The following is a 12,744-nucleotide window of genomic DNA, read 5'->3' as shown; positions in this document are numbered from 1 at the left end:
TCTAATGGATCCTGCACTCAGCCAGAGGTTGGACTAAGGTCACTTAAATTGCATGATCATTATCAAGTATGACTATGCATATATAGATGTAATCCTTGCTTCCTCTCTTTATCAGTTCCATTGTGGGACTTCAGCAAATCACCTCCAAAGTGGATGCTACAGACAGGAATATTATTCCCATGATCAATTTTATTTCCATTACTGTATTACTCTTGAGATAATTTTTATTTTTAGCCTGTTTTAATTTTAACATTATTAACGTTGGATGATTGGGCCTTTTCCTTTTGAGCTCAAGTTTTCTGGTTCATTCCAACCTGTGATTCCAGGCTTTGCAGAAGCCGTGTACAAGAGATTCCCATGGAACTAGCTACACATATTGCTTCCTTTGTAGGTTTAATAGGAGCTCCTAAGAGGGAAACCTGGCTGCAGTTAAGAGCAGAACTGGAAGCACTCACTGATCTCTGGCTAACACATGCTTTGAAAGCATTGGATTTGATACATTCCCGGTAAGAGTGGCTTAACAAGTTGTTCCCAGGCTGCAAAAGTTTCACTTCTCTCCTGTGTTCTCCAAAGGCACATTAATTTCAAGGACATCTTCATCCAAATTTATGGACATGGGTGGAGGAACTAGTTCCAAAGGTCCCATTCCTGGCTCATTCCTTTCCACTTTCTGTGAAAAGCAGGAAAAGAAATAAAAGAAACTGGCTACCCCAACAGGAACACAGTGTCAATGCTATTGAAGTTTTACACCGTTGATATCCCCATTGTGTAATTAACTATGACATATTTCAGTTTCGGACTAGTTTTAGTTCTACAAATTACACAGAGAGAAAAACATTGAAAAGTCTAGTCACTACTACCTGTGTTAATCACTGATTTCATGGGACTTAACAAACCTTACATGCTATTCCATTTAATATAAGATACCGTAGAAAAACAAAAGTGCTTGTTCCAGAAAGGAAAAGGCACACTGTAACCGATTTTTTTGATGCTGCTTCCTGTCCTGCAGGCCTAACTGTGTAAATGTTTTGGTGACTACAACTCAGCTTATCCCAGCACTTGCAAAAGTTCTGTTGTATGGACTAGGTGTTGTCTTCCCCATCGAAAATATTTATAGTGCAACCAAGACAGGTAAGAACAGTCTAGGGAAAATACAGGTTTGTAACTATTGTTTTATTAATATTTACCATTGGACTGTCAACAGTAATTTGATTTTAAAATTATAGGAACAATGACATCCATTCTCTTGCATAATTTAAATCCCACCTCAAGTACTATATCCTGGTATTACAGGTTCAAAGAAGGGCAATGAAAATGATCGTGGATCTGAAAACCTGTGAGAGAACTGGATATGTTCAGCCATGAGTACTGCTGATTGTTCAGAGATTTATTTTATTTTATTCGATTTAGGCACTGTCCATACTGTTCCTGGGCACTGTACAATAAAAGCTAATAAAATACAAAACAATATAGTACATTAACAAAGGAATAAAAAAGGAAATAAAGAATGGATAGTAAATCCCGCTAACAACCTTTACAGCCCCAGACATTTCCATCACGGGTTCAACTAACCTAACTCAAGGCTTGAGAGAAGATCCAGATTCCCTCTCTCTCAATATATGCATTTGGGATATAGTTCTCTGAGTACAAGAAGGCCAGAATCTATTCTCTACTGTTCCAAAGTGCAAGATATAAAATAATAGTCCTTTTACTAGTTACTGGTTAGTTGGTAAAAGCTAATAATATGAGCAATGGAATCAATTATTTAAAATAGTACAGGTAGTCCTCGACTTCTAACAGTTTGTTTAATGACTGTTCAAAGTTACAACGGCACTGTAAAATGTGACTTATGACCGTTTTTCATAGTTACGACTTTGCAGCATCCCCATGATGTTATGATCAAAATTTGGATTCTTGACCACTGGTTCATATTTATGACCTTTTTCCCAGGAACATGTGATCACCTTTTATGACCTTCTGACAAGCGAAGTCAATGCGGAAGATTCACTTAACAACCAGGTTACTAATTTATGAACTGCAGTGATTCTCTTAACAACCGTGGCAATAAAAGTTGTAAAATGGGGCAAAACTCAGTTAAAAATGTCTTACTTAACAACAGATATTTTGGGCTCAATTATAGTCTTAGGTTGAGGACTACCTGTATTGGATTCTGATGTCTTGAAGGCTTTCTAGCACAGTGCAGATAAGTATTTGTTGATGGTTCTTAATCAGGCTACCTGAATGAAATTGGTATTAGTGATAGTCCCTTTTACCCAGATGATTTGGGAATTTATTGTTCTGGTTATGCAGATGCAGATTTTCAAAATTATTACACAACACTTCATTATCATTATACAATTTAGATACCTCTAGCCAGTGCTTTTTTTCTAAAAAAAAAAAGGTGCCAGAACTCTCATCTTGTTAATCTTTTATTTATATAATTTTATTTATATATTTATTTATATAATTAATGTATATATATATTCAATTCTTAACATAAATTTAATTTATTGTATTTAAGGCAAATGTTCATAGTAAATTCCAAAGTTTTGTCCAATTCTTGTCCGGCAAATCTTTGAGATTTGAGCCAAGTTTAATTCATAATAGCCTTTAGTTTTTTCATCTGTTTTTGGCTTAGATGAAGCAATGCATCTTTCAAGCATTCACCAAATAAACTAGAATTTGTTGTGAGCATCTCCTTAAATACAAACAGCTCATAAGCTGGACCTACCTATATTAGCAACCACATTATTGATGGTTTGTACATACCATTTTAAAGATATGATCACATTGGTTCAAATGAATGAGATGCTCCTATAACCCAAAATGCATGCTATTAATTCATCCCTGCCAAAATAGTTATTTTCATCAGACTTAGTTCATGATGAACTTAAAACACTAAGTTCTGTTTTATCAAATTTATCATGAAGACAGCATAGTAGGCTGCCATAGGGGTGAAAAATTGTGGGATAGCTCCCCCATATTTATATACTGCAGGTGGGTATAGTAAAGATGGAATGTTATTTTTTTGTCTACTTGGAAAACAATGTGTTGCACTTTAATAGAGGAGACAACTTTTGCATATATATTGAGTTCCTTTTGGAAAGACTAGCAGTGGGAGATAATAGATGTCTAATACAAGTGCATATGCTGCCTTCAATATATATGTGTTTAATTGGTGGAGTCATGTTACTGACAAGATAATGAATTGCAAAGAAATTGTTATTAATACATAAGTTAAATATTTTGTTTCTATTTCTTTACAACTGCTGATAAAAAATGGCCTGGCTATGTTCAAATTATACACACAAGAGAACAGGCTTAGGTGGAAAGTGTTACAATTCAATCTATTTATGAATATGAATGAATATGTCTATAATTGCCCAGTGTATTTTAACAATGATATAGAACTGTGCTATGAGGAGCTTACAATTTACATTTCTTATTCTTGGGGAATTACAGGGAGTGCAGAATTATTAGGCAAATGAGTATTTTGACCACATCATCCTCTTTATGCATGTTGTCTTACTCCAAGCTGTATAGGCTCGAAAGCCTACTACCAATTAAGCATATTAGGTGATGTGCATCTCTGTAATGAGAAGGGGTGTGGTCTAATGACATCAACACCCTGTATCAGGTGTGCATAATTATTAGGCAACTTCCTTTCCTTTGGCAAAATGGGTCAAAAGAAGGACTTGACAGGCTCAGAAAAGTCAAAAATAGTGAGATATCTTGCAGAGGGATGCAGCACTCTTAAAATTGCAAAGCTTCTGAAGCGTGATCATCGAACAATCAAGCGTTTCATTCAAAATAGTCAACAGGGTCGCAAGAAGCGTGTGGAGAAACCAAGGCGCAAAATAACTGCCCATGAACTGAGAAAAGTCAAGCGTGCAGCTGCCAAGATGCCACTTGCCACCAGTTTGGCCATATTTCAGAGCTGCAACATCACTGGAGTGCCCAAAAGCACAAGGTGTGCAATACTCAGAGACATGGCCAAGGTAAGAAAGGCTGAAAGACGACCACCACTGAACAAGACACACAAGCTGAAACGTCAAGACTGGGCCAAGAAATATCTCAAGACTGATTTTTCTAAGGTTTTATGGACTGATGAAATGAGAGTGAGTCTTGATGGGCCAGATGGATGGGCCCGTGGCTGGATTGGTAAAGGGCAGAGAGCTCCAGTCCGACTCAGACGCCAGCAAGGTGGAGGTGGAGTACTGGTTTGGGCTGGTATCATCAAAGATGAGCTTGTGGGGCCTTTTCGGGTTGAGGATGGAGTCAAGCTCAACTCCCAGTCCTACTGCCAGTTTCTGGAAGACACCTTCTTCAAGCAGTGGTACAGGAAGAAGTCTGCATCCTTCAAGAAAAACATGATTTTCATGCAGGACAATGCTCCATCACACGCGTCCAAGTACTCCACAGCGTGGCTGGCAAGAAAGGGTATAAAAGAAGGAAATCTAATGACATGGCCTCCTTGTTCACCTGATCGGAACCCCATTGAGAACCTGTGGTCCATCATCAAATGTGAGATTTACAAGGAGGGAAAACAGTACACCTCTCTGAACAGTGTCTGGGAGGCTGTGGTTGCTGCTGCACGCAATGTTGATGGTGAACAGATCAAAACACTGACAGAATCCATGGATGGCAGGCTTTTGAGTGTCCTTGCAAAGAAAGGTGGCTATATTGGTCACTGATTTGTTTTTGTTATGTTTTTGAATGTCAGAAATGTATATTTGTGAATGTTGAGATGTTATATTGGTTTCACTGGTAAAAATAAATAATTGAAATGGGTATATATTTGTTTTTTGTTAAGTTGCCTAATAATTATGCACAGTAATAGTCACCTGCACACACAGATATCCCCCTAAAATAGCTATAACTAAAAACAAACTAAAAACTACTTCCAAAAATATTCAGCTTTGATATTAATGAGTTTTTTGGGTTCATTGAGAACATGGTTGTTGTTCAATAATAAAATTAATCCTCAAAAATACAACTTGCCTAATAATTCTGCACTCCCTGTAATGACAGAAAGAAAATGGATTGAAAAAAGTAGATGCAAAAGTAACATTAGATAAATATGAGAAAATATAGTTGCATATCCTTAAGTAATTTATGAAAAAATGCTTAAGATTACCACTTCAGATAGACATACAAAATCTGCAAGAATCCAGATAACCACTAAAATAGTAGCCATGAGACACAGTTCCTGGCTGAGGGAGGTGACCCCCCCCCAGCTCCTCCAGGCCACACGGGATGATGTGGTCAAACCAGGTTAAGTCAGTGCAGCAGTTCAGGGCCAATCCGTGCAAGGTGATGTGTCTCCTGCAATACACACCAATGGCGCAGAGCTTGCAGTTGGCGAGCCAGAAACCGGTGCAGGATGGCGGGAGGGTGAGGGTGGCAGACAGGCCGAGGCAGCGGCAGGCATCGCAGGCCAGGCACTCCAGGGCGGCTATGTAGGCGCACAGGGCAAGGAGGCAGCGGCACAGGTCCTGCACCAGGTAGGCCACCAGTTGGCCCAGCCCGTGGAAACTCAGCCACCCGCCATGCCCCACATGCCCCACCTCCGGAGCCCGAAGCCGCCCTGCCAGCGCTGCCTTCGCCTGCCCCGCGCAGCCCCACTGTCTAGAGCGGGCCCCATGACTCCCACAGCACCAGCCGCAATGCACACAGATGGTGCAGAGCTTGCAGTTGCCGAGCCAGATGCTGGGGTGGGGTGGCGGGAGGGCGCAGGCGGCGGACAGGCCGAGGCGGCAGCAAGCATTGCAAGCCAGGCGCTCCGGGGTAACCACATAGGTGCACAGGGCAAGGCGGCAACAGCACAGGTCCAGCACCGGGTAGGCCACCAGCTGGTCCAGCCCATGGAAGGTCAGCCGCCCGCCATGCCCCATGCGTGCCACCTCCGCGCCCAGTGCCTGCAGCCACCCCACCAGACCCATGTCGAACGGGCCCTGCAGCTGCCACAGCACCATGGCGTTGCTGTTCCCGTCTCCTCCAGGTATCTTCAGGACTACTGTTAAAAAGAGGTGGAGAGGGAAATCATGTCCACCAGGGTGGACTTGACAAATGCGAGTTATTTGAGGAGGGGGTCTCTTTGCCACTGGGTTTTCTCCTTCTGACTTGTGGTCAGCCTGGCTGATACAGGTGAGCACGAGGCAGGAGTGCACATGGACTCCGCTTTTTCAGCAGGGCAGAATTAAGTGCTGCTCCCCACCTCCCACTGCTGGTCCTCTCTTACTTACAACTAGGAGATGGTGTAGTTAGGTAGCAGGGAGGGGTGCAAAGTTCCTGCCAACTCACCTTTGTTGCAGACAACTTGCATGTGCAATGTTTGCCAGCCAGGTCTTTTGGCGCACTCAGCAGCAATTCCTATTGTCTTTCAAAAGCCAATAGAGGGAGTAGCACAACTTTTGCAAAAGTTGAAAAAATCCATCAAAAAAGGTGCCAGAACTCCGTTCTGAGCGTTCTATGAGAAAAAAAGCCCTGCCTCTAGCAGGGCTTATAATGGTGGGACTCAGAGTTGTTACTTTTGCTGTCCCTTTGTAGAGACTCCATTATTTGCTCAGGCTTAAGATAGTATAAAAAAGCAGCAGTTCATATGGATGATAGTTATATCAGACAGAGATAAATAATGTGGCATAGCTAATTGCTCTCATTTTGGATGAAAATATGACTAACAATAAGTAATACATAGAATAACAGTTTGAATCCAGAGTTTGTTTAATTGGTTAGTAAATAATTGGATTGTAATTTATGTACAGAAATATTGACAGGGCTGTGTATCAAAGGTTTTATTTGAATCTTCTTTTACAAGCAATATCTATCTTAGAGTGTCTCTTCTTCCTCTCATTTCCATTTGTATTTTATTATGGAAATATATGGGATCCCATCCTTTGATGCAATGAAAATACATGCATGAGCCCATCCCAGAAAACTCATGGAAAGAACAAACAGTTGCTCTAGAAATTTATTTATGTATTTTATTTATCTTCCGCCTTTATTCTTACAAGTAACTTAAGGCACCTACCTCCTCCTATTTTACTTACAACAATCCTGTGAAATGAGATTGAGCCGAGACTGACCCAAGATTATGCAACTAGCTTTCATGGTTGGGGGGACTTTAACTCACTGACGCTTGCTTTCTAGTCTAGTGCCTTAACCCTTAGACCAGGGGTCCCCAACCCCTGGTGCATGGACCGGCACTGGTCCGCAGCATGCCAGCAAGTGGGCAAACCCCACATGCAGGCAGCACATGAAACCACGCCCCCTCTGGTCCATGGAAAAACCTTTCTCCATGGAACTGGTCCCTGGTGCCCAAAAGTTGGGGGCCACTGCCTTAGAACAAGCTGGCCTGGTCTGATGGGATGGGGTTGGGTTTTTATAAATAGCTCTAATTTTAAGATGTATTAATTATTATGGGCATAATGGTTTAATCGCTTTTAATTTTTGTATTCGGTTTTTTACTATGTATTGCCCTGTTCACCGCCCTGAGTCCCTCGGGAGAAGGGCGGTATACAAATTAAATTATTATTATTATTATTATTATTATTATTATTATTATTATTATTATTATTATTATTATTATTATTATTATTATTATTATTATTATTATTATTATTATTATACCAAACTGGCTCTTTTTGTCAGAATAGAAAGGCTAATATACATTTAATTAATGAATGAAGCAATCAAAGAAATAAAATCAAGGCTTAGTTTTAGCTCTCAATTCTGTTGCAAGGATATTTAATGCTTGTCCTTTCTTATACAGGGAAAGAAAGCTGTTTTGAAAGGATAATGCAGAGGTTCGGGAGGAAAGCTGTGTACATTGTAATAGGAGATGGTGTTGAAGAGGAACAGGGGGCCAAAAAGGTATAGTTTTCCTGCTTAGAATTTCAGTTTATTAAAAAAAAAGAATAACTTACCTGAAATAAGACAAAAATTCCTTCTCCTTTCTAAGGTATTTGGAAATATTCAATTTTTCAAGTTTGAAAATCCAATAAAGCATTCTAACCAATGTCCGTCTGTATATCCTGCTTTCATTTCCCTTGGCATTTATTGAAGCCTTTCCCAACAATTTCTGCCTGTTACAGATACTACTCTTGATTAACAGCACCATTGTTGAATACATAAGGTGCAAGATGCATCATAACCTGTCTTTGCTCATTTCTGCTGCATGATTACACTTCTAAAAGCAAGTGGGAAGGACGATTAAATATAGCACCATGAAATGGAAGCTAGCAAAGTAATTTTCATAGGACATTAGTTTTCTCTAGTATGCATTATTTTCTTTCTTTTTTCTTTTAACTTATCTGCAGTAACTGAAAAATAACACAAATGGAGACTGAATTTGTGTAACAATACACACACATACACACACATGCAGAAAAAAAATTCATATAACACAAATGTAAATATCCAACCATGATTGGCAGCAATTTCCACAAAAATAAAACAGATGAACGGTGGATGGTCAGAGTATCAGTGGAGGACATAGTTGGACAACATGATGGAGGTCCAAGATCTGATCTTCTAATTTTTGAGATGCTAGAAAGTGAAATAACTTTCACAGGGCAAACAGTACCAAAGGGAAGATTTGGATCACTAGTAAAGTACCGGGTAGAAAACTAGAAGAAAAAATTGATACTGTTGGACTTTGGTTCACTCAGTTCACTTCTATTAGAATAAAGAGAAGGAAGGAAGTTATAGAGAAAAAGAGAAGAGCAATTACTTTTCCTTCTCATCCCTCAATTTCAGTCCATCTCCATATTGTTATGAGACCCTGAGAGCTCAGGAAAACTCATTCCTTTGGTGGTCTAATGATCCACAGCTCTATACCATTTCAAAACTGCACCAATCTCTTGGGACCCCTTTCTCCCATTTCTAGTTTTCTCTATACCAGATGTGTAGATTTCACTTTCCTCAGTTTTCTGTCTTTGGCCACAACAGTGTTTTACAATCCAGGCATTTCTCAAGCAAATGTAGTGGTTCACCAAGAGTTAAAGAAGGTCTACAAGGGATAGATGAAAAGTGGATGATAAGAGTGAGGCCTCAGACGGCTTCTTTGGACTTCAGAAAGCAACTGGGTCAGTGCACATGATTGCATCAAAGGCCACCAGGCCTTAACAGAAGAGTTAAGCAATACCTTTTGCAAGTCTGCTCCAAGAGGCCCCTTTGCTGGTGTCGCCTGCTTTAAGCCTCCTTCCCATTAACAGGAAAGCATTCTTCGCTGGATCTGTCAGGGCCTTTGATTGATAGTGATCATTAGCACGGTGGCTACACACCTGAGCTTTATAAACCCATGGGAAGGGAGGGCACCTTTCACTGCCTCCCCAGCAGCACTGATGGTATCTCAGCCTGAGTGAGTCATTTCTCTTCACCTGTCGCCCCTATGATAAATTGATAGCAACTAAGTAGCAGGTGTGGCTGAACTGCCAACATCTCCTCTTTTCAGAGAAATTAAAATAGATATTTTAAAGAGAAACAAAGCCACATGAAAAAAGCAGATGAGTGTATGGATGAGATTGACCCTCTTTTTTTTAAGCAAAAGCTGTTTTCTAATCATTCTTTTTATGTTATCACTCACCAATTTCATCTAACAGATTATATGAAATTATTTCGTCTTACCACCACCATCTACATCAGAGATCCACATACCTGAGCAGAGATTTGATTTTCCTCAGTCTAAGTTGAACATTCTTCTTTCTGTCTAACTAGTTTCCCACTTTTTATGAATTAATGCATTGTTATGCAGTGGCAGCTCAGGTCAACGAACAAGAATAAACTGATTAATTGACATCAAAATTCTGTGGTTCAGTCATGAGTAAGCTGGCTTTAGACTTGCTTTAAATGGTGCATCCATTGCTGAAATTGACACAAAATTCAGTTTTGAATTGTCCTGAGACAATAAATTCCTTCGTTTTTAATAAGTAGATAATATTAGTGTGCATCAACTGGCCCTTGCATAATAAAGACCCAGAAGTCATGTAGAGTACAACAATTGGACCAGTATTTTTCAACTTCTTGTTAACTACATGTGCTAAGATTATTGCTACCAAAATTCAGTTATGAACCCTGGATGCTGTAAATCCAGTACCTCTGGTAGACATCAGATTAGGGAAGGCTGGTTTTCATCCCTATGCAACAAGCATATAACAGGTCAAAGCTAATATATAGTTAGATCAACACATTGCTTAAATGGTTTGTGATTTATCTACCTAGCACTGAAAGAGGTGAAACAAAATGCAATACACACTACTTGTTTAGGAAAACTGAAAGCTGAAAACAAAAATGAGACAGTTGTTTGCCAAAGTTCTGTATTTTGATAAGAGGTTCCAATTGGTCTCCTGTACCTTACTTTCAAATTGTAGTAGAAGGGTCAAGTGTTTTCCAGGTAGATTGGAACAAATGTTGGTGTACGTATTTAGGACATATTCTCTTTGAAGTTAAAAACAGCTTGATCCTTCTGCATTTGGCTTTCTCAAAATGTCTACAAAATAAGAAATCAAGGCCATCTTAGAATATATTTACCCTTACCCCAAAAGATAGCAATTTGCAATTTGGTATTAGAATTCTCTACTTTTTTGTCTTAGGTACCAAAATGCAGCTCTGATGCATGTAGTAGGAACCTTTTCAACCTGACCTGTTTCACATGGGGCTCAACAATAGAGGAAACATTTCTGAAATCACTGAGGGATATGTTGTGTGAATGGGATCTGAGAAAATAGTTTCATTGTCTTTTTATAGATCATTAAAGTAATTCATGACAATTAGTCTTGTTTCCTCCCACACACACCTCTGTACATTATTATTTTCTGTTTCTCAGATTGCCTTACAATAATCATGTAATTCCACATGATTTAAGTTTGATTATTATATTAAGATTATGACTATTTGACTAATCAGTTAGAAAACATATTCTGAACTTCTTTCTTCTTTTTAAAATGCATTGTTTTAGCACAACATGCCTTTCTGGAGGATCTCCTGCCATGCTGATCTTGAGGCTCTACGGCATGCACTTGAGCTAGAATATTTGTAGCAAATCCAGATGTATCTGCAGCAGCCTTCTGATCACTGAAGACGCCATCTATTTTATTGGCATTTTATGCTGTCCATTTCTGGAATGGAGAACCTTCAAATGAAAAAAACCTGCATCAGAAGCTCAGAATATTCACATCCTCTTTTGAACAATGGAGGAAAAGCATTGAAATTTCTTAAAAGCTGGATGCTTATAACTGAATGGAACTTTTGCCTTGTACATAGCTCCTAGGCATGCAGAAGACCAGCTGTTGGTTTATTTGATAGTGGTTTTTTTCTTTCTTTAATAAATGGATAAAAGTTGGGAAGACATGACATGGAGTTTCTACACAAATAGGCTGGACAGTTATCAGTCTGAATCAGTTTCTGAAGGGGGAAAAAAGATTGAAATGTGTGGGTTGTTTTTTTTTTGTATTTTTAATTTATGAACTAATACTATTACTCCAATGTTAAGCTCAATATTTGTGTTTGTATCTCATGGGTTGGATGGACTCAGCCCTTTCTAATTTAATATCTTTTTTCTCCAGGGTAAACTTTGGGGGGGACAATCATAATAATGTACATTTGAAATGAGTACATTTGGGATTGTCAGTCTAAGAAGTAGAGCTAGTTATAGAGAACAGTGGCATGTAGTCTTCACACATGCCTACATAGGCTACCACCTGATTTTCTCATGTTTGAGAGGAGAAATTACCTTATGGTGAGCGAATGGCAATAAAACTATGTTTACAATATAGGGCTAAATGTTGAGTTTTTGATATGGGTTACTGATTTTCTAGTTTTTTCCTCTGGAGAAATCCTTGTAAAGGTCTGCTTAAATATAGCCAGTAATTCCATAATAATTGTTTAAACAATGATGTAAATTTTAAAACCAAAGGTTTTCTAGAGTTGTTTGGGGTTTAGAATCTCTACCATCTAAATCTTGAGCGAGCTCCCATACTTTCAAGAATTCTGTAAAAAAAAATCATCTAGTGCAGAGTTCCCCAAACTTTCCAGCTTTCCTGACGAATGGGGGAAGGGAGAGGGGATGGTTCCACATACACACACATGCAGCTCCATTTGCATAAGCAGTAGGGATGCTTGCCCACTGCTCATGCAAGTGGGGATGCAGGTGCATGCACATCCCGCCACTTATGCATCCCGGTTCCAAATGGCTCACAGTCCAGTATTGTGCCACGACCTATGATCTAATGCAGCTTTTCCCATTAATATAACAGCAGTAACTGAAAAAAGTGTCAGGCAATTCCATTCTATAGTTTTAGAAACAAAGGAAGCTATATATTAAATGGAAAATAAATGCTAGAACACCACATACTTTATTCAGATATTAAAACAAAGTCTATTTAACCAAGTCTTATTTCTTCAATAACTAATCAGAAGTCTCTTCTGTGACAGAAGACCATGCATGCTTTTCTTTTTTGGAACCATGCTAAAAGAAGCAGCCTCTTATGGAAGCGCCAACATAGATTCAATTATTCAACTCAACACTTCTAAGTTAAAAATGCATGGAATGTGTTCTATTAGCAATAGCAATAGTACTTAAACTTATATACCACTTATATACCATTCGTAGGTGGCTGACAGGCCATACTCAGCGTGTGGTCCTCCATGGAACTGCATCTACATGGAAGGAAGTGTGTAGTGGGGTGCCCTAGGGCTCTGTTCTGGGCCCAGTGCTCTTCAATATTTTCATTAACGATTTGGATG

The 12,744-nt window shown here is 39.2% G+C and overlaps 1 protein-coding gene across 9 annotated transcripts in view; it reads left to right on the top strand.

Annotated features, from left to right (window-relative positions):
* Window positions 1–12,204, top strand: part of EYA2 (EYA transcriptional coactivator and phosphatase 2) — a 148,946-nt gene extending 136,742 nt beyond the window's left edge. For 8 of the 9 annotated variants that reach the window (XM_083358819.1, XM_083358818.1, XM_083358822.1 and 5 more), the window contains 4 exons: window positions 392–506; window positions 1,010–1,131; window positions 7,772–7,872; window positions 10,958–12,204. In XM_083358819.1, coding sequence (XP_083214945.1) covers window positions 392–506; window positions 1,010–1,131; window positions 7,772–7,872; window positions 10,958–11,038 — 419 coding nt within the window. In that variant the 3' untranslated portion in view covers window positions 11,039–12,204. The remainder of the gene's footprint in view (window positions 1–391; window positions 507–1,009; window positions 1,132–7,771; window positions 7,873–10,957) is intronic. The other variant, XR_014492023.1, reaches the window with a different exon arrangement.
* Window positions 12,205–12,744: the final 540 nt, after the last annotated feature.

Source organism: Vipera ursinii (genome assembly GCF_947247035.1).
Source record: "Vipera ursinii genome assembly, chromosome: 3".
Classification (NCBI taxonomy): Eukaryota; Metazoa; Chordata; class Lepidosauria; order Squamata; family Viperidae; genus Vipera; species Vipera ursinii.
This window is presented reverse-complemented; position numbering and strand designations above follow the sequence as displayed.